This window comes from Camelus dromedarius, chromosome 7 (genome assembly GCF_036321535.1).
Source record: "Camelus dromedarius isolate mCamDro1 chromosome 7, mCamDro1.pat, whole genome shotgun sequence".
NCBI lineage: Eukaryota > Metazoa > Chordata > Mammalia > Artiodactyla > Camelidae > Camelus > Camelus dromedarius.
The window spans coordinates 46,490,648-46,513,145 of record NC_087442.1 but is presented as its reverse complement, the minus strand read 5'-3'; the positions used below and the strand labels follow the sequence as shown (position 1 = coordinate 46,513,145).

General features: G+C 42.0%; 1 protein-coding gene and 1 long non-coding RNA gene across 3 annotated transcripts in view; one reads left to right on the top strand and one right to left on the bottom strand.

The window, feature by feature from the left end:
• LOC135321685 (uncharacterized) overlaps window positions 1–7,473 on the bottom strand; it is a 56,640-nt gene extending 49,167 nt beyond the window's left edge. Inside the window, exon 1 of the long non-coding RNA XR_010381659.1 lies at window positions 6,870–7,473. This is a non-coding gene — a long non-coding RNA (uncharacterized LOC135321685). The remainder of the gene's footprint in view (window positions 1–6,869) is intronic.
• Window positions 4,688–10,594, top strand: IL6 (interleukin 6). 2 transcript variants are annotated; one of them, XM_064487510.1, is made up of 5 exons: window positions 4,688–4,965; window positions 6,225–6,412; window positions 7,473–7,586; window positions 8,523–8,669; window positions 9,943–10,594. In XM_064487510.1, the coding sequence occupies exons 1-5, from the start codon at window positions 4,929–4,931 to the stop codon at window positions 10,108–10,110; spliced, it is 654 nt and encodes a 217-aa protein (XP_064343580.1). In that variant the 5' UTR covers window positions 4,688–4,928; the 3' UTR covers window positions 10,111–10,594. The 2 variants fall into 2 exon arrangements, with proteins under 2 accessions (XP_064343580.1, XP_010985479.3); XM_010987177.3 differs by lacking the exon at window positions 4,688–4,965 and adding an exon at window positions 5,983–6,058.
• The last annotated feature ends 11,904 nt before the right edge of the window (window positions 10,595–22,498 follow it).

Below are 22,498 nucleotides of genomic sequence, written 5' to 3'. Positions count from 1 at the left end.
GGCCAGAAGATTTTTGCTGGCAGCAAAAAGCCCTAACCTCCTTCTGAATCCTGCAATCTAAGACAAGAAGGCTGGAGGGGTCTTTACAAGCCTTACCAACAGAGTGGCCCCACAATATCAGATGGAAAAAAACACAGAACCTAAATCTTCTCTGATACCTAACCTGCCCCAGACTCCATACTTGATGTCGTCCAGGGCCACAGTGAACGAACTTAACATGGAGAAAGGAGTATGTATCATAGCCTCTCTGTTGATTGTCCTAGGACAAGAGAATCTGAGGCAGCAAGCAGCAATTGCTTAAGCACCAAGGCTCCAAACAAACCTTTGGGAATGCTGTCTCTCCTTCTAAAAGTTCATCACCTCCCAAGAAAAGTATCACCAAAAGACAATTTCAAATGCCAGAGTGGAGAACACCATTTCCACACAACCCGATCACTTGCCAAGCAAACTAATATAGTAGATCATACTTTTCCTCCTGTCACTATCTCTCACCCACAAAAAGGAGCACATAAGAAACATGGCCTCCAGAGTGGAGCTATAGGGCCATTAACCCACAGAGCCCTTGGGGGACATAACACTTCTGCTCAGACACAGACCACTGTGGATGTCCCATAGCACAGTGGGAGCTACAGGCCTGGCAGACCAAAGTGACAGCAGACCACCAGCCCAGCTTCCTGGGTACCCGGGCCTCTGAAGCCACCTTACACAGAGAAGGCAGCACCCTTGGAGCTGTGGCAGTGGCCTGTAGGTCAAGGACTGCACTACATATACCCACACCCATACAAAAGTTCATAGAACTAATAGCTTGAAGAAATTACCTATGATTCTTCGATCTGCTTACCTGGATCTGAATTCTTCTGCAATATTTTTAATCAAGCCAGGTGGGACTTCCTTCAGGGATAATAAACCCCAATGCCTCAGTTACAGAGCGCTCAACATGTCCAAGGCATATCATGGAAATTATTCCACCATGAAGACCAGAGAGACCTTCCCTACCTTCATGGACTCAGCTTCCTAATGAGAACACACATGAGGCATAGTTCAGACAGACAAAAGCATTCTCTTCTTAGCAACTAAGTAGCCAAAAGGGCAGGGAAGAGAGGTAAAATACATCATAGCCAGGCCAGCAGAATCCCCTGGTCTTAATCATTACGTATGATGCTTTCAAAAGGGTTATTAGTACCTTAATTTTGAGGCAAAAGAGTGGAAGGAACCAGCCAATGCTTTTGCATGCTTAGTTTCTGCCTATGACACCGAACTCAAGAGAACTGAGACCTTTAGAGAAACCAAACATGTTCAAATGACTTGTGAGAATAAATTAACTCAGTGCTTCTCGCTGAGGAGTTGAAGTTTCTTAATTGTAAAGCAGAACCAGCAGCCACCAACATAGAAGGCCTACCCCACAGATGGAAAAGAGATAAAGCATTGAAACAGCTTAAGGGACCTCTCCAGCCCTGGGGGCAGTGGGGCTACTTCAGGATCAGCAAAGCAAGATCCCATCACCAAACCAGCTTCAGTGTAGCTGGCTTATTAACATCTGGAGATCTGGGCACTCTCTTCCAGGCCTGGAGACCAGAGGAAAAGGGACGCGGGGAGAGGGGTGATCCCCAAGGCAGGGGGAGTCTACATTGTTGCCCCTGGAGAGGCCGCTTCCCTCCCAAGATGCCTGGGATTTTCCAGTTCAGCAGGGGAAGGTAACTCAGCACATAGCAAAACAACGAGGGCACAGAACAGATGACCTCCCTGCATAGTTTTGGATCAGAAACCCAGCAGGGCAGAAGTGCCCCTTCCCTAACAGAGGGAGAGCTAGACCCAGCCCCAGCACAGCTTTGCCCTCTGAAAAGCTGAGACCAGACCATGAAGTCTCTAGGGGCTGCAACAGGACATCAGAGCTGAGGTTGTGAGGGCCAGGACAGAGACTGGATCAGGCTGGGGACTGCCCAGAGTGTTCGTCTCAGGCCTGGCTGCCCCCCAGACCAGCCAGCCCTTTCCAAGTAGACATACCACGTGTCTCTAGTGGTCTCTCTCCAAGTAATACCACCACTTTTCCCCAAGCAAAGACATTTCCCAGAGCCTTACAGGCCTAGTATCTGCTCAGTGGGACTCAACCACGGAAGAAGCTGTTAAATAACCCACTGTTTCAGTTTACAGACTTCTTATAACTTAGTGACAAGTGAAACTACATTCTGACAGCAACTGCAAGTTCCCTAGCACCCGGTGACTTCTCTTTTTCTTGGGACACTCCCTCCCGCTAAATCAAAGAACCAACCTAACCCTCTACCTACCGGAATAAAGACAGAGTGCAGCACCACATTTTAACCTTTGAGATGTGGACGACACCTTTTCTCCTGAGGGCTTAGGACCAAATGGAAGTTACTTTTTCCCCATCACCTCAAATGTACTGATGGACTTTCTGAACTGGACTCCACCAACATGTAGGAGAGAAATCATGGGCAGTAATTCTAAGGGGCACAGACGGGACTGGCCAACCCTAGATAAGGGTAAAGGAAGCAAAGCTACCTTGGTTTCCCTTCTTTCTCCCCAGATATTCCCATTTGTCAGTCCTCTCGGTCTCAGCTGGCAGTCACTTCAAATCACTGATGGTGCAATCCAGCAGGTAAGGTTATTAGTTAATAAATGCTGACAGCATGGCCTTTCCTGGTCATTTGTACATGTTAAAATACGAGGGATGAACTCTCCAAGAGGAAAATCCGTTAAGATCCAAAAGAAGAAAGCTATCATGGTGGAGTTACAGATGTTGCATTAATGCTTTTGAGCAAAGAAGAGACCTTTTCTCTCATAAATGCCAGCCCAAGACCATGATACTAAACTAATAAAGACCCTAGAAGCTAGCAACATGCAACGGGGCAGACAGCGGCCTCCAACCTCCCCACATGCATGCATTCCCACCCCTACACAGTTTGCCCTTTTTTGGCAGCCAGAAGCACAAGACCTGGGATTGTCTCAGGTCCCCTCACCCTCAAGGGCCACTTTAAAGATTGTGAATAATGATGATGACCATGGACAGGGAAGGCTGCAAGCTTCTGTCATAAAAACACTTAGCAGAAAGTCTTGAGAACAGTGTAGGAACAAGACAAGCTGGGCTCATTATCTAAACTGACAGACCAGGTTTGGGGATTTTAAGGTTCTCCAAAAGAAAGGGAATGACCTTTTTTTCTTCATCTCCCACTTACTTTCAACAAACCACAGAGTCTCATTTCTTCAGAGTGAAAATGCCTGGAAGACCACCTGACCACTGCCCCAGTGGTCTGGCTCATGCAGAGCTCCCTTATAGGCAAGACACCACGTGGACTTACTGACAGCTGAGCTGGAAGAGTTCTTCAAGGCAGAGACCCTGAGCCAAGGAATGTTACAAGAAGCAAGTGTTAATTGCAGGATTACTATGCTCCAGGGATTTTTTCACACTTCATCTCCTTTGTTCTTCACCACAGTGATCGGGGAAGAACTGTTATTATCTCAATTTTATAGATGAGCAACCAACAGCACAGATCCTTGAGGTAACTTAGCCAGGGTCAAACAGCAAGTGGCAGAGCTGGGCTCTAAACCCAAGCTGTGTGAACACAAGAGCCTGTGCTCTCTCATGTGCCCGCCCATAGAGAATTGCCTAGATGGCATCCAGACAATGGGAAATTATATTGTATGGCTATTTGCATATGAGTGTGTGTATATGTACAAAATATACAAACCAATAATGTAAATACAGAGGTGAGTACCCAGGTAGCCAAGAAAGCCTTACAATAAAATCTTACCCAGATTAGGGTAGCAGAGGATTTAGCTAAAAACCCTGTGGATCAGGGGCTACTTCTGGGGAGAGGAGCTAGAAAGTGAGGAGACCGACTTTTTTTCCTTTTTGGGGGGGGGGGAGTAATCAGGTTTTTTAAATTTTTATTTATCTTTAATGGAGGTACTAGGGATTGAACCCAGGACATGGTGTATGCTAGGCATGCACTCTACCACTGAGCTACACTCTCCCCCTGGAAGGAGACTTACGTTTCCCTATATGCCCTGATGTTCTGTTTGAACTTTTTTTTTTCGTGCACATGTACTTCCTATTTTAAAAACTTTTAATTAAAAAGAAAAATCTGTATGTTGTTGTGTCACTAAGTATTTGAAATTTACTGAGTCATATTTTCTAAAAAATAGAAATGTGAGAAGAAGCAGTCCAACGTTACAAAGTCCTATCGCAATCATCGCAGGGGAGCCAAGCAAGGTGGCTTCATTCAGTGCAGGAGACTTGGCTAGGAGTATCTGAGTTGCTCGAGAACCAAGAGCACCTAAAAGTGAAACCATTCAGCCACTCTCTCCCATTTTCCGTTTTCAAACTCAAAACCCCCACTACCACTCTACCACCGCAGGACCTGCCTTTCTGTTTAGAAAGTCAGTGAAAGAATGGATGACCTCACTTTCCCCAACAGGCGGGTCTGAAATGTTGTGCGCAAAACAAAACTTGAGTAAATCGATTCATATTTTAAATACTCCAGCAGAGGTCTTTGTTTTAGCAATCCTGACAAGATCCTCTTTGCAAAGCAAAGAAGCTGATTGTGATGTTAACACTGTGTTTTGTAAATAAAAACAGTCTTGGGTTTTTTTTTCTTTTGGTAACCTACAAGGGTCCTAGTTTCAGCCTGGAACCAATCTTCTGAGCTTTCTGGGTGTTCTGGGAGACTGGTGGGGCAGCCTGGTATAGAGCCCATTTGCATGAAACCAAGGACCCTCCTGCAAGTGATATCATTGTAAGAGCCTAGCGAGACTGTACAAGCTCAACCCAGTAAGGAAGCTGGGGCATTGGAGGGGAAGCGTGATTCTGAACCTAGAGCCCTGTTCTATCAGTATATTCCTTCTCAGCTGCCTCTGGACTCAAATCAAGTCGTACAGCAGGAGTGAGCTATGAACACAAGCTCTAGGAAATGCCACAAGGTCCTCCTTTGACATCCCACCAAAGAGGTGAGTAGTATTCTCCCCACTTCTGCCCTGAACCCAGTGTGTGGCAGTAAATTGAGGGCTCCCGCAGACCCAGAACCTGCCCAAGGTCCTCAGGGCTCCCCAGTGGGAGCAGGATCACCACATTGCCAGTGGTGAGGACAGCACCAGCAGCACAAGACAACCCCTTTGGCACAGAGATCAAAGTCTTCACTGGGATGATGAAGGCCACAAGGGAGTGAGCAGGGCTGTCACTGACCTGGGCAAAGTGGGCTGAAGCAGATGAGGAGGAAACTGGCAGATGCCACGTGGTGGCACAAAGGAGTCATTTATGTGTGTACTCACTCTGCACCTGGAGACTCCTAGAGATAACTGCACAAGCTGTGGGGGCAGACAGGCGGTTCTGCAACAGCTGGTCACCACCAGAGCCAGAAAAGAAAAGTACTGCGGATGGCTCCTAGTATCTTATTTGGAACCCCAGGCTGGTGGGCTGTGGGGCAGTCTGAGGAAACTCAGGTCAGAACATCTTGGGTTTTTTACAAATATGAGTAAACTGGAATACTAAATCCTAGCTTGCTAATCTGGTAATTAAAGGGTTTTTTAAATCATATCAGCCTTAGCTTTTCCCCACCCTCTACCCCTGTAAAACTTCGTGCATGATTTCAGCTTTACTCTCCTCAAGACATGCCAGTGTGCTGAGTCACTAAAAAAAAAAAAAAAAAAAAGGAAAAAGGAAAAAAAAAGAGAGAGAGAGGGGAAAAAAAGAAAAAACAGAAAGTAAAGGAAGAGTGATCCCGCTTCTGAGGGCTATAGCCTTGGTAATGACCTAAGCGGCCCTTTTCCCCCTAGTTGTGATTCCTGTGATGCTAAAGGACGTCACATTGCACAATCTTAATAAGGTTTCCAATCAGCCCCACCCGCTCTGGCCCCACCCCCACCCTCCAACAAAGATTTATCAAATGTGGGATTTTCCCATGAGTCTCAATATTAGAATCTCAACCCCCAATAAATATGAGACTGGGGATGCCTGAGGCTCAGTCTGCCCTCGAGCCCACCAGGAACGAAAGAGAGCTCCATCTGCCCTCCAGGAACTCAGCTATGAACTCGCTCTCCACAAGTAAGTGAAGGAAATCCCTAGCCCTGGAACTGCCTAGCAGCTGAGCCTGAGCGAGGGAGGGGGTGTGTATCCGCTGCGAGGGCTGGCGGGCGGCCAGCAGCCAGAAGCACAGCTCCCCCAGCGGTGCAGTCTGCTCACTGGCTGCTCTCCCTTCCCTCCGGCACAGGCGCCTTCAGTCCAGTTGCCTTCTCCCTGGGGCTGCTCCTGGTGATGGCTACTGCTTTCCCTACCCCGGTACCCCTGGGAGAAGATTTCAAAGATGGTACCACCTCAAACAGACCATTCACCTCTCCAGACAAATCTGAAGAACTCATTAAGTACATCCTCGGCAGAATCTCTGCAATGAGAAAGGAGGTGGGTAGGCTCACCTGAGGGTGATGTAGGGCCAGCTTGGGTGTTCATCTCCTTGCCTTGGCTGTGGACAGGGAAGCTTCTGCATTGGGAGGGCTTTGCTGGGTTCTGGGGCAGTTTAGATTTGAAGCCAAAGGGGCAGGCTGTGTTCTATAATTTCTCATCTGCTGCTGGTCTCAGGTGGTTCCTTTCCCTCCTGGAAAATATACAGTGGGGCTGGAATCCATACCCCTGGCCCATTCTCAGTTCCGTACTTGGCATGAGCTGGGGGGTCAGGATTTCCTTTTCCTCAATCAAAAAATAAGGTCTGTCAATCTTCTTTGTGTTCCTTGGACTTTGGGAGGATTAAAAAGTGCCACCTGAAATTACTGTTCAGCTTCTCAGGACACAGTACTTTTAGGTTACATAAGCTCAGTGGTTAGGGACTCCCCAAAGTCATTCTGGCATATAAGGTGCATACCTGCTAGCCCACCGAAATGGCAAAGTCGTAAGCAGCTCCTTAAATGTAAGATAGTTTGGCTCTGTTAGCTAGAAAGGAAAGAATACAGGAGAACGTATTAGAAGCCCCAAATCTAGTTCTGGCTTTGCTAAACCAGCTTTGTGCTCTTGGGCAAATTCCCTATCACCTCTGGTCTTCACCTGTATAATTATGAAATTGAACCAGATGATTTGCAAGCTGGGCCATTCTATGGCTCAAATTATATTCACCCAATTATCATCAAAATTGCTATAATTTATTAAGTACCTACTATGTGTCAGGCACATTATATAAATTATGTCTTATCTTCACAATAAATTTACAAGGGAAGTGTCTCCTTATCCTCAATTTAGAGACACAGGACTTTGAGACTCAGAATAGGGAACAAGCCTGAAGTCACAGGTGAGGCTAGAATTGAACCCAAATTTGCCCATCTCCACTAGACCTTGCTTGCCTGGATGCTAGTGGGTTGTGGCTTCACTTTTCTTAGAGAACTTCCCGGTTATGACAGACCATGAATCAGCCCTCTAGTGGTGTTGGTCTTAGGGGCACTTATATGATAACAGTTCTGATATTCTTTCCCAGATGTGTGAAAAGTATGACAAGTGTGAAAACAGCAAGGAGGCACTGTCAGAAAACAACTTGAACCTTCCGAAAATGACAGAAAAAGACGGATGCTTCCAATCTGGGTTCAATCAGGTACAAATGCATCACATGCACTTCTAGCTACTCCCTAGTCAAAAGTTCTGCCTCTTGCATGCAGCGTCTGTACACATATAGACCAGGCAGGCAACAAAGAGGGGGATAAATGTAAAGAACATCATGTAAATTTTCATGAGGAGGCCAACTTAAGTGTTATTAAAGGCAACTTATTATTTTTTTATTGAAGTATAGTCGATTTACAATGTTGTGTTAGTTTCTGGTTTACAGCAGAGTAATTCAGTTATACATATATATGTACATATGTATTCCTTTTCATATTTTTCCTTATAGGCTTTTAAAAGATATTAGATATAGTCCCCTGTGCTACACAGTAGGACCTTGTTGTTTATCTATTTTATATACAGTAGTTAGTAAAGGCAACTTCTTTTTGAATGACATGGTCAGAGATAGTCCCTCTGTGTTGGGATTTTCACAACTGTCAGATGTTAGGAAATGTCACAGTTCATCCTGGGTAATGTGGTCCAGGGTCCTTTCTCCTCCTTCACTGCCCTTAGCAGGATCCACTCCTATCCTCCCTGCTGAGGTCATTCTTTACATCCTTCTCCTTCCCGACAGTGAGATAACCTGCACTGACTTCTGATTATTTCATAAAAGGAGGTTTCAGCCCAACATTGACAAGGGCAGGAGAGCAGCCAGAAGGAAGAGCATTAAAGAGGGGATCAGAGGAAGACCCCTTGCCCCGATCTAGCATTTGTTGGGCTTTGGATAAAATTAAGTGATGTCTCTGATTGTCCGGATATTTAAAATGGGATAGCAGATGCTGTCTGATGTCTCGAAACATGATGCCTAAGAAGTTCTTGAAGTTCCCTGGAGAAGCAGTGGGAGAAGTTATTGAATTATAGCAATTTTAACTTTTAAAACTGATTATGTCTTCCTAGCTGTAACCAATTTTCCCATGATCTTTCCTCTTAGGAAACCTGCCTGATGAGAATCACCATTGGTCTTCTGGAGTTTCAGATATACCTGGACTACCTCCAGAACTATTATGAGGGTGATAAGGGAAACACTGAGGCTGTGCAAATCAGTACCAAAGCACTGATCCAGCTCCTGAGGCAAAAAGTGAGTGTCTCCTCGTCCTCTCATTAGGCTCAAAGAAGGCAGCCTAGACAACACAGGAGTGCAAAGCCAATTCAGAAGAGATGGCCGCATGCAAAGGAAAGGATCTGAGAAATGTTTCCTGACATTTAAAACTATTTTTTTTCTTCATCTCTTCTGCAAGACATCAACTATATTTAAAACTCTTTTAAACGAAGTGGATTTTTAACATCAACTTCTAAAAACTTAAGAAATAAGAAAAAAAAAATGTATCTGTACAGGCAGAAGGAAGCCATTCCAATCCTGCTCTGTGATCCATAATAACAAAAAACAGAGACCACAAAAATTATTTTAATATTGCCAAATGACATGCTTGTTATTATGGTAATTTCAGCTTCTTTCCCTTACTCTTTTGCTGGAAGAGTTAATGCAGAGAAATGGCTAAAGCCTGGAAGAGCAGGTACCAAGGGCTCTGGTCACTACCAGCTAGTCATTCAAATGCCACGTGATGGAGGCTTGATGGCACAGTGTGTGGATGAGCCGAAGAGCAAAGAGAAGGGCCCTGGATGGAGAAGCAAGCACATGGGTGCTAATCCTGCCCCTGCCTTTCCTAGCTGTTTGCCTTAAACCAGGGCTTCTTCCATTTAACGTGCACAGGAGTTCCCCTGAGGGATCCTGTTACAGTGTGGAGTCTGATTCAGCAGGTCTGGGGTGAGACCTGAGACCCACATTTCTAACAAGCTCCCAGTGATGCGGAGGCTGTACTGCTGCAGGATCACATGGAGGTGCAAGGCCTTTCACAATTACTTAGCCCCATGTCAGCGGGTCTATAGAAAGATGTTTCCCAGTCCTCCTTACACCATCAGAGCAGAGGATTCTTAATAGATACACAATGGATGGGTGAGAGTGAAACCAGAGAAAAGTATTAGGGTTAGAGAGCCCTGAAGAACCCATTAGAATGCCTCTAACTAAAACTTCTTCATTTATCGATTGAATTCCAACTATGTGCCAGGCATAACAGAAGACAAGTAAGATACTATGGCTGCCCATGAGATGCTTATGGTTTAACAGAGACAGACAGCAAAGGAATGATTAGAGCTCGGTTGCTGTGAGAGGGCTCCATGTTGGGTGGGCTCAGAGGAGAGGCACCTGGCCCTGTCTGGGGGAGTCACAGCAGGTGGCCCCAATTCACTCCTTCACCCCCAGTTTGAACATCTCCCTGCAGACCAGAGCATCCTTCCACTTCAAAGGATTTGTCTGATAGTTAAAAAATCATTTTTGTTTTCTTTTCCTCCAGGTAAAGCAACCAGAAGAAGTAAGCACCCCTAACCCAATCACAGGCTCCAGCCTGCTGAATAAACTGCAGACCGAGAACCAGTGGATGAAGAATACAAAAATGATCCTCATCCTGCGAAGCCTCGAGGATTTCCTGCAGTTCAGCCTGAGGGCTGTTCGGATAATGTAGCCAGGACACCTAAGATCATTGCAGTTCATGGGCGTTCCCTTCTCTGGTCAGAAACCTGTCCACTGGGCACATAACTTATGTTGTTCTCTGTGAAGAACTAAAAGTATGAGCGTTAGGACACTATTTTAATTATTTTTAATTTATTGATATTTAAATATGTGATATTGAGTTAATTTATATACGTGATAGATATTTATATTTTTATGAAGTACCACTTGAAATATTTTATGTATTTGTTTTGAAAAAGTAACATAAAATGGCTACACGGCTTGAATGTCCTTGGCTCAGAGCTGGATCATTTCTTTGAATGTGTAGGCTTACCTCAAATAAATTGCTAACTTATATGTATTTTTAAAAGAAATATTTATATTGTATTTATATAATGTTTAAGTTGTTTTTATATCAATAAACGCCTTTTTAAAAAAAATTAGCAACTAAGCATCCGTGTGTATCCTGTGAAGTTTCATATAAACGAGTTTCCAACACCATCACCACCACCAAAAAACGAGCTGCGATCACTTGGAGAAAGATATAACTGAGCACCTATTGCATGCCAGGCACCAAGCTAAATGTGTTGCATCCATCACATTTCATCCTGGAGCTTACACACTTTTTACTGGATGTGGGAGAGTACATGATTCCCTAATTCACCCAGCCGGAAGGTAAGGTACCTTCCAGATTTGAAGTCCAGGTCTACCTGCCTCTAGAGCCCCTACTCTTCTTAACTTTTATGTCCCATTGCCTCCCAGGGAACTGAGAGATGATGTAGAAAATCCCAAGACAATATAAGGAATACACCTAAAGATGCAATCAAAACCACCTGTAGAAGACAGCGATATGCAAGCTTCCAAAAAATAACTAGTTCTCCCCGTCCTAGCTTCCTCAAACACTGCACATGCCTGTCTGTCACAACACAGACCACATTGCATCACATCTTAAAATTGATGGATTTTTCTTTCCAGCTAACATGTAGGTCCCTCAAGAAGGCAGAATCTGTTGTATTCATCTTTGCAACCTGAGCCCACAGCCCAGAACCTGAACATAGGAGGCCCCAGTAAACAACTGCTGAATGAAGAAACCATATGTAGATGATCAAACCTAAGACCCCTCAGTTCTTACGGACATACACTGTTGGTCAAAGAGTAGGGGGGAAAACACTGTGCACTTCTGTATCTTCATCCTACAGAAAAAATAGTGAGATTTAGGAAGAAACATTCTAAGAACTTCTACAGGAGGCAGTGAGGAGTCAGTGCATGTATATCCGCCTCCACTTCCTTTCCCATCAGCACTGTTCTTCATCTGCCCTCTCCCCTCAACCTGGTTGAGACTGGTGGTGAGAGAGGCAGTCTGGGTAAGTGCACATGGCCCCTCCATCCCACTGCAACACTACACTGGGAATTTGGTAAAGATTCCCCTTTACACCCCCAGCCATACAAAAGTTCTGTCTTCTAATAACGCTCTCCCCACCCTAACCACCACAGACGTCTTCCTCTAGGGAGGAGTTCTGTTGAGCAAGGGAAAGTCCACAGGGGTCAAGAACTGACAGGAGTCAAGCAAGAGAAGAGCCACCATGCATCACAAACCAGCTTCCCAAAATCAGCCAGATCAAAGAATGAAGAGAAATAGCAGTCAACCAACACATCCATTCTTCAAACGAAAATGTGTTGAGCACCATATAAGTCAGGTAGTGCTTGGGATGCAAAGGTGAACAAGCTAAACATGTTTGTTCATGTGGTTTACACTGTGGCATGGAAGACAGGTGCAGAACAAAGAATGTAAGTGTGATTAGGCACCAATAGCAGGCGGACTGAACTGAACCAGGGGAGGGCAGTCATGGAGGCTTAATTGAGGAAGAGAGGTTTGGGCTGAGTTATAAAATATACGTAGGAGTTTGCCAGGTCAAGATGGGTGGGAAGAGTATTCCAGCCAGAGGGAACAGCATGTGCAAAAGTTTGAATCAACAAAGAGCACTCTATGGTTGAGACAGTGAAATGTACATTATGTCCAGTGCATAAAGAAGGAGAAGGAGGGTAGTTGAGAGTGGGTGCAGAGGGAGGCTGGGACCAGATCTCTGACAGCATCAGAAGCCATATCAATATAAAGTCATGTTAATATAAAAATATAATTTAAAAAAGCCATATAAATTTGGAATTTATCCCATTTGTGGTGAGAAGACATTGACAGATTTTAAGCAGTAGAATGACATATGTGATTTACATTTTGATATGATCACTCAAGTTGCAGTGTGGGGAATGGATGGGCAAGAGGCTGGAAGAGAATGTTGGAGGAACAATCCAGAGGCCTTCGTTGTACTGCAGGGAGGAGATGAATTAGGATGGTGATAATGGTGAGAGAAGAGAAGGCAGTAGCAGTCATCAGCAAAAGACATCTAGGAGCTACAATCCGGTGATTGCTGACCAAGATACAGGAATTCTAGAGGACACAGGTTTTGAGAGGGGGAAGAAGCAGGAGTTGAATGGAGGGGTAAATCACAGAGAATTTGGATTTGAGAGTTTTCATTTATTCAAATATTCTCTGCACATCTGCAATGTGCCAGATTCTCTGTTGCGCCCTGGGGATCTAATGGTGAATAAAACAGACTAGGTCTCTGCTCTCAGGGAGTTTACAATCTAAGGAAAACAATTTAAAGAAATATTTACTATGCTGTAAGCTAAGTATGTGGGCTACAGTTATGAGTTGAATCGTGCCCCCTAAAAAGACATGTTGAAATCCTAACCCTTGGTACCTGTGAATGTGACCTTACTTGGACATAAGATCTTTGCAGATGTAATCAAGATAATCAAGAGGTCATTTGGGGGGGGGTGTCTAATAAGAATAAAAAAGACAGAAAGAGACACACAGGGGAGAAGTCCACATGAAGAGGGAGGCAGATATTGGGGAGATGCATCTACAAACAAAGGATCACCAAGGGACAACCATCAGAAGGTAGGAAGAGGCAGGAAAAGATACTCCCCTAGAGTCTTCAGGAAGAGCACAGCCTTGCTCATACCTTGATTTCAGGTATCTAGCCTCCAGACCTGTGAGAGAATACATTCTTGTGGTTTTAAGCCACACAGCTTGTGGTAATTATTTATAGCAGCCCTAGGAAACAAAAGACAGCTACTATGCCAGCACACAGTGGAAGGATTGAATCTAAAGTTCAAGAGAGGCTGCCCAAAAGAAATTACAATCATGCTTATATTAAAAGAAGGTATAGGATTCAGCCAGTTGGAGAGGCAGGAAATGTGTTGCAAGTGGTGAGCGCAGCATGTGCAAAGGCTCAGAGGTAGGAGAGAACATGTTGGAGGAACTGAAGGAACCTAAATAGCTGAAGCACCAAGAGGGAAGTAGTAAAACTGAAGCTGAAGCAGTAGGGTCTAAGTTACGAAAGAGCAGAAAGGATGGGTTAAATAAAAACACTAGTATAACAGAAAGATGAAGAGCAACTTTCTTAGAGTTTTTGATTTGGGACTTTTGTTGGTTTGTTTGGTTTGGTTTTTTAAATGTTTAGGGATTTTCAGCATTTTCTGGTGGTGTGGGGTAAGGAGGTTTGGATCCAGGCTATGATAGAGAAGGTCTAGAAGACATCTAGCTTTCTGTAGTGGGTTCCAGCAACAGGGCAGATGACACGAGGGAGGTGAGAGGCAAAAAGGAGAAGATGATGAGGAGTACTCACAAGGTATGACTTAAGAACTTCAAACACTGTGGTGTCTAGTATCCAATTTTCATTCATCTTCGCCCTTACTCTTAAAACTTCCATGAACTTTATTCATCAACATAGAATAAATTTATGGCAGCCTTGTGCTAGCCCAGCTCTGAAGAATAAAGGGAGGTTCATGTTCACCTTTCTGAGCAAAATGGACAATGGAAGGTTGAAAAACGCAGGAAGAATCAAAGAAGAGATTAAGGAGAAACCAGAGGTCAAGGCAAGAAGTGACAGGCAACAATCAGGACTCATAAGGCCCTACCAAGAAAATAAAGAATAATAATTTTTACAAAGAAACTCAAGAATACTCAGGAAAGTTTGGGAGAAGTTTGACTTTCCTGTAGTCAGCTTGGGATAAGGGTACTGGTTATAATAATTTGGAAGCTAGAGGAAAGGATGATCTCCAAAGGCTAGGGGCTTGAGGACACACAGGTTATACTATGAAAATGGCCTTAAAATCTGTAAGAGAGAAAGCTGATAGGAAGACTGCAGTCCAGACTCCACCCTAATAAAATTCTGAGTTTCCAGTGGGTTAAGAATAGAAAGGAAGAGATAAACCGACCCATATGAATAGAATAATAAGACTAAGAATAGACTGATAATAATGGTGATAATAAATGATCTGTTATTGAGCACTTACTGTGTACCAAGCATGATTCAATGTATGTATTATTTTAGAGGCACATGTATTAACCAAAGGAACAGAGAGTCTAAGCAACTTGTGCAAAGTCATAGTGTGTAAATTCCACAGCAGACTGCTAGTTATCCTTTCAAATCCCTCCACCTCATCCACAGTAATGGTGTTTGAATTAGCCATGTGGCTACCATCTGGAGGCTACATTTCCCATTCTCCTTTGCAAATAGGTGTGGCTACGCTGAAAAAAGAACATAGCAAGCCCAAGGCTTTAGAATAAAGTTTTTAGAGAAGTCTGCTTACAAGCATAGCCCTTGGCTGGCATCTGGGAACTTGACTGGTAAACATTTCCCTACACTGATATAAACCTTCCTCCAAATGATCAGAGTCCCTAAACTGTTTGTACAAACCATATGGTTTATACAAGCCACCTGTTTCCTTCAGAAAATCTGAAATTTTAATATGTACTAAGCAGAGGGTACCCCAATAAAAACTTTGGGCACTGAGTTGCAATGAACGTCCCTGGTAGACACATGCCACAACTCACTGCTGGAAGAATTGAGCGTATTCCATGCAACTCCACTGGAAGAGGATAATCAGAAGCTCATGCTTAATTTCTCTGAAATCCACCCCTTGTGTCTTTTCCCTTTGCTGAGTTTGCTTTGTATCCTTTTGCTATAATAAATCATAGCCATGAGTATGAGTTCTATGATTCATATACACTGAGAGTCCTGGGAGCCCTCCTAGTAAATCACTGAACCTGAGGGTGGTGTTTGGAACCCCCAACACAGTGGCTGAGTTTTCACCAATAAAACGTGAGTAAAATTGATGTTGTAATTTTACTTTCACTTGCCTAAAAAGATATTACTTGCCCTCCATTGTCTTTCACTTTCTGTGCTTTAGGGGTGGGGATGGGGGGGAATGCTGTAGTGAATCAGCTTTAATCATGCAGAACAGAGCAATATGTCCATAGCTGCAATATCCAATATGGTACACAGTAGTCACTTGTATGAATTTATTTTTAAATTGAAATTCATTTGAATTATATAAAATTAAAAAGTTCCCCAATTTCACACATGCTAGTGACTATCATATTGGGCAGTGCAGATACAATACATATTCATCACTGCAGAAATTTCTGCTGGACAGCCCTGCCCTAGAGGTTAGTAGGGCAAAGAGATGACTGGAACCTTGATCACTAAATGACCTTATGGAGCTGAATAGACTCATCATTCTAGACCACCAACAATCAATGGATTGTTAGATGACAAATACTTCTATCTTATTCATCTATTTTTGGCAATATCTTTGTTACAGAAGCTAATCCTATACTCTAAATAATGTAGCTCCCAATTTATTCTTAACCAAGGATAAAAAACCACACATGAAGCAAAGTAATCAAGCAGGAAAAGAACAGATTCAGAATATCTAAGGAGAATAGCTACCTTTGATGACCAGGTCTTTAATCAGAAAACATGTCAGTTGGTGACATTGTTCACATGGAGTAGGGTTTCCCAAGATCTCAAAGGCTCAATTATTGCTCAACCATTGCCCTTTTGTATCATCATTCAGGAAGAACTTACACAAACAATCTATATACTTCCTTTTAATGTAAGTATTAATGCTATAAATTTCCCTCTCAGCACTGCTTTAGCTTTGTCCCACAAAGTTTCATATACTGCATTTTCATTTTCATTCAGTTCAATGAATTTTTTTTATTTCTCTTGAGACTTCTTTGACTCATGGATTATTTGGAAGTATGTTGTTTGGTTTCCCAGTGTTTGGAGATGTATCTGTTATCTTTCTGATATCCATTTCTAGTTTGATACTATTGTGGTCAGAGAACATATGATTTCAATTCTTTTAAATTTCTTGAGGTTTGTTTTATGACCCAGAATATGGTCTATCTTGGTATATGTTCCATGGGTTCTTGAAAAGAATGTTTTCTATTGTTGTTAGGTGAAGTGTTTTATATGTCAGTTAGATTCGCTTGGTACCAACCAATAGGTGCTATTGGGCTTTTCTATATCCTTGATGATTTTCTCTCTAGTTGTTCTATTTGTTGTTGAAAGAGGAGTTTTGAAGTTGCCAACTAGAATTACAGATTTATCTATTTTTCCTTTCACTTCCATTATGTTTGCTTCATATATTTTGCAGTTCTGTCATGGTGAAGACACACTTGGGATTACTATGTTTTCTTGGTGGATTGACCCTTTTATCATTATATAATGTTCCTCTCTGTCCTTGGTAATTTTCTTTGCTCCAAGTCTATCTGATATTAATACAGCCAATCTGCTTTTGTTTAAGGTTTGCATAGCTTATACTTTTCCATCCTTTTATTTTTTAACCTACATATATCATTTAAACTATTTAAAATGAGTTTTTTGTACAACATATAGCTGGGTAACTTTTTTGAATCCACTGTGCCAATCTCCATCTTTTAATTAGTATGTTTAAGTGATTTACATTTAATATAATTGTTGATATATTAAGCCTTAATCCTGCCATTCTGTTATTTCACTTTATGTTTAATCTCTCTGTAGTTTTGTTTCTCTGTTTTCTATTCCCTGTCTTCTGGTGGGTTACTTAAACATTTCTTCAAATTTCATTTTGATTTACCTATAGAGTTTATAGAGTTTTTGAGTGTTTCTCTTTGTAGAACTCTTTCAGTGTTTCTTCCATGAATTCATTATGTAATATATACATAACTTATCAGAGTCCACTGGTATCAACATTTTACCAGTTCAAGTGAAGTTTAGAAAGTTTATCTCTCTTTATATTCCATTACACTCTTCCCCCATTTATAATATAATTGTCTTAATTATTTTCTCTCCATATATTCAGAACACTAAAGTTATAATTTTTGCTTCCACAATCAAATGTAACTTAGAAAACTCAACAGTAGAAGGAAAGTCTATTGTATTCACCTTTTTTTTTTTTTTTTTTTTTTTTTGCTCTTGTCATGTTTTTTCTTCCTTCCTGATGTTCCACAATTCCTTGTTTTACCATTTCTGTTTTGTTTGGATAACTTCCTTTAGACATTCTTTTATGATAGGTGTACTGTCAACAAATTTTCTTAGTTTTCCATCATCTGAGAATGTCTTGATTTCCTCTTAATTCCTGAAGGATATTTTCACTGGATATAGAATTTTGGGTTGACAGTTCTTTTCCTTCAGCACTTGAAAAATGTGTCAATCCCTTCTATTGTCTACAGTTTCTGATGAGAATTCTGCTTGTCATTCAAATTGTTTTTCCCCATAGGTAATAGACAATATGTCATTTCTCTCTAGCTGTTTTCAAGAATTTGTCTTTATCTTTAGTTTCATTTTACATGAAGTAGTTTTATTTTAGACAAAGTAATAAAGTGGGAAAAGAAGTCCAGGTCCTCTGCTGTCCTTGGTTGACACCCAGGGTGGGAGGTGCCTCTTGTTACTACTAGGTAGGTGTGGGAGTCCAGGGTCTCCACTAGGTCTCCATAGATACCATGCTGGCTGGAGAGGAGTGCCTCATTACTGCTTCCCATTTGGCCATCACTGATATGGTGAGGAATAGAGATGGCCTTGTTACCTCTGAGTGTTGGTGAAAGTTCTGGTTCTCCATTAGGCCCCCTCTGACATCATCTTAGTGGGGAAGAGAAAAGCCACTTCCTTTCATCAGGTAGGAGTGGAAGTCCAGGCTCTCCATATGGTTCACTGACACCACAAGGGCTGGGGTAGTGAGAGAGGGCAGGTCATTACTGCCTGGCAGACATGGAAGTCTCAGATCTCCACTTAGCTTTCTGTGACACTACTCCAGTAGGGGTGTTGGGGTGCCTCATTATAGTCTCATGAGGGTGGTTGTTGAAGTTCCTCACTTGGTCTCTGCTGGAGGAGGGGTTTGGGGACGCCATGTTTTTCTGTGACATTTGACTACAGTCTAGTGACTATTATCTAAAAATTTTCTGCCTTGCAAGACTGTCCTTTCCCTAGTCCTTTGGCTAGAGAGATCAAGCTTTTCTTGGGACTTTTTTTTATCTGTACCCATTGGCATTTTCTGGGTTGTTGTCTTCCCCAGTATTGAGTCTGAAATATATGAGGCGAAAAAAAAAAAAAAAAAAAAACAAGGAACTCACCACTGTGTCATTCCTCATGTCCTCAGGTCCCTGGATGGTCTGCCTCTTCTCTCTACAGTCTTCTTATGTTCATTTACACATAATATCCAGGGTCTTAATTATATTTAGTAGGACGAATAGGGGGAAGTGTGTTTATTTCATCTTCCTGGAAGCAGAATATGTGTACTAATACCAGGTGCTCTCAGTTCCGAACCTAAAATCAAATTTGCACATCATGCAGAGGCTGTGCTACCCAGCCATCGCTCACTACCCCTGGCTTTCCACTTCCCCACAGGGACATGTAGAAATAATATTCATATATGAAAAATAGAATATCAAACTAAAATTAAGAATCTAGAATGCACAACAGATATTAATTATATATACCAAGTTCCAATGTAATTTTTGTGGTTAATATTTTCATATATTAAACTGGTGTTCATTTCATTTCTAACCATTCCCTTTTGCCCCTTGACCCTTCGCCTACTCAAACTGAACATTAAGGCATCTACTACCTCCAAAAAGGAATGCTTCTGTAGAAAAGCAGACCATTGTTTCAGTCATAATAGCCTGATCTTTTGAGCATATGGCAAAAAAGTATATATTACCAAATAGATTGGAGAAAATGCATGATTATATATAAAAAACCCAGTTGTTCCTACCCTAGAGGAAATGCAGATTCCCTTAGCTATGGAAGATGGGGAGTTAAAAAATGGAAAAACAAGAGAATTATTTGTTGACAAATATCTCTAAGGAAGGCATCTGAATGCTGTATGTGTCCAAAGGTCACAAGTAAGAACAGCCTGGAGAGACCTCAGGACAGGATAGGTCAGACATAAGAGCAATGTTGTATCTGATGAAAAGAGACCTGATTTATATTTGATAACTTGGAAACAGGTGACAACCAGGGGAGGGCAGACAGCTTATCCCCACAGAAACCCATCCCCTAGGAATTCTTGGCACTCCTGGGACTGACTCTCAGTTCTGAAGGTATGTGGGCGGTAGGGGAAGCAAAGAGCCTGAATTGACTGAATTGGCTGAGGTTAAACTTTTACAAAATGAGGGCTTGACATAGAACTCACATTCAATTTTTTTAAATGACATGGTTTACATACCTCTGTTGAGAGCCTAAGATTCATGGACACTACAGAAATAATGAAATAATGAAGAGATGCTGGCAAGAGACCAGAAATATTCAAATAAGAGAGCTTGGTTTTCCAGTAGAGTTGGTAGACTAAGTATATTTTGACAAATAAGTTAATTAAACTTTTGTTTAACAGATCCACAAATTTTTAAATTTTTTAATGAAGTTCTATTGCAGTATGATAATAATTAACTACAGAATGCCATAAAGGCCAAGAGCTAATAATAGGTAGTTCCGTATGTGGCAGACAATTCAGGGCTTAGAAATCTCCACCCTTTGAAAAAGAGCCACAGCGGAAAATGAAAATTGAGAGTTTCTTGCAAGAGTCAAATATTTTGTTTAGAAAGCAATAACAATTGTCAAGGACCCATGACACAATTCATTTTTATGCTTAAAGGCTTTGAGTCATTTTAATTAGATAGTAGTTGGGCCGCTGAAGATATAGAGGCCACAGGAACTTCTGTATCCCTTTGAAATGTAGCAGAACTAGAAATGGAACTACATATGCATCTTGATACGTGAATTTGCCACATTACAGTCATGCACTGGCTTTCCTTCCCCTACATTCCCCAGCCAGCATTTCCCAGAGTGGGTCCTCATGAATGGTGCTCAGGAATCTACTTTTTCTCAAATTCCTAGGTGATTCTGAGATTCAAAAGATAGACAACAAGGGAGTACTCTAAACAGACTGTGAATCAGGCTCAATTAAATTAGATCACTAGCCACAGCCTGTGGCGTTTCCAAAAATGCTTCCTTTACCTCTCCCTCTCTCTAACTCACCCCATCCTCACAGCCTCTCTTTCCTCGGAAGTCTCTGGGGCCAAAGCAAACTTCTCAACTTGTAAAAGTCCAACTAACTTTGAGTTCATTTCCTCAAAGACTACTGTGCCTCGGGGGCTTCTGGATAATGACCACGAAGTAATACATTCTACTTCATTGCCTTTCCTCAGTTTTATGAAAACCTTTTTCTGAAAATAAAAACTTGAGGGGAAAAAGAAAAACAATGATATCACTAGTGAAATAAGGAAATAAGCACAGCTCCAGTCCACAAGTGCATGGCCCCAACCTGGGGAGTCTGGATGGAGATGTGGGAGGAATGCACAGAACATACATACTTCCCCTAAAGGAATTGCCAGTGCACTGAAAGGTCCACCCAAGGATCTTTGCTTAGATAAACAAGCCCCAGGGAGGAAACGGCCCACAGAAGTGAGGGGTTCAGTCTGTTCAGATATAAGATGTATTTCTTTAATGAGAAACAATTCAAATGCAATTGGTAATTAGGGGGATGATACAGTATAATTCAGAACTTGTATAAGTTCATAAATGAACTTTCCCAGTCCTTGTGAAGCTACCAGAGAGCAAGACCTCACACAATTAAAGAGAAAGCCTTAACAGTATATGAAATCCTTAAAAAAAAAAAAAAAAAAAAAAGTTTACTCCAGTATGGTCTGGTTTCATGGTTTACTGACTTCAAGAATCTCTACATTTTCTACATTAACCATTTGAGGGATCTTAGAGTCCTGGTGTTGGAACTGCAAAGGCATTTTCTCTGTGTTTAAAAAAAAAAAAATCAAGGAAGAGACACTTACATCCAGGTCAGATCAGATTTTTTATTTTGATACTAATCTCTGTTAGAAGCAAATGCTCTTAATAACCTATACTTCAGTTTAAGGCTGCAAAGGATCTACTGAATGATGCTGGATGCAAATGAACATGGAAATGTAATTGTGCTATTGTCTTTCCTATCAGAATTATAACTGGTTTTGCATTGCACTGATTACAAAAGTATAAAATTTTGAGTAGTGTTCCCCTAAACCTATTTTTCCCAGAAGCCTTATTTTTAGAGCATGGTTTTTGTAGACCGCAAGGTTTTTCAGAGTTCTAAACGGTATCACAGCTGAAACGCCTTTAGACCTATGGAGAGACCCAATTCAACTCCACTGAATGTCAGAGAAGAAAGGGCTAAAGGAGAACTCATGTGCATTGTTGACCCAGACGTCTCAGCCAAGGGATCTGGGGGTGAGGAGGATCTCCAAATAAGGAAGAGAGGGTGAACAAGTTCTGAGAAGCTGAATTGTAAGTCCCCTAGCCCTCATGCCTCACTCAGTTTCCAGAATACCGGGAGCCAGGCAGGATATTGGAAGAGTCATCTCCGGGAATTGATAAAAGAGTAAGGATGTAAAAATACTAATATTAGGAGCACTCCAATGAATAGTCCACTCATTATTTTGTGACATTCAAGAATGACAAGCCCTACACACACACACATGTTTTAAACTTCCAGTTAGCTTTTTAGCTTTTAACACTTTAATATGAGCAAATAACCAAGTCATACTTCTAAGGAAATTTCTGTTGATCTGAAACATATGGACAGCCAGAAATTTTTCCAACAAAGATGGATTTCTTTGAGATTAGCAGAGAACTGAGATTCGAGATCTGCAACCATGGCAAGCCACGTGTAAGTCCCCACAACATAAGGGAAGGAGAAGGCTTTCATAGAGAGAAAAAAGTAGTTGAGAGGGCTATAGCAAACAAAGAGGCCATGGCTCTTCATTGGTTGAGCCCTTTTGAGGAAAGAAGAGACTTTCTTCTTTCTGTTGGACTCGGCTATTATTGCAGGGCATGAGAGCTCCCCCTTCTGGTCTCCTGAGTCTATTCAACTGACGTTTGTTAATCAACTTTTCTAAACCTCTAATGTAGAAGATAGAGACACCCCCAACCCCACCAAAAATAAGCAATTTCCAGGAAAAAGATACTCTGCAGTTAAGAAAACTTCAAAAGTATCATGCATATCCTCAGATAGGAAAGGACATT

Coding starts and splice junctions, on each gene's coding strand:
- IL6 (XM_064487510.1), top strand. CDS start 4,929: ATGCCACAAGGTCCTCCTTTGACATCCCACCAAAGAG. Junction 6,413..7,472: donor TCTCTGCAATGAGAAAGGAG/GTGGGTAGGCTC, acceptor ATTCTTTCCCAG/ATGTGTGAAAAGTATGACAA. Junction 7,587..8,522: donor TCCAATCTGGGTTCAATCAG/GTACAAATGCAT, acceptor CTTTCCTCTTAG/GAAACCTGCCTGATGAGAAT.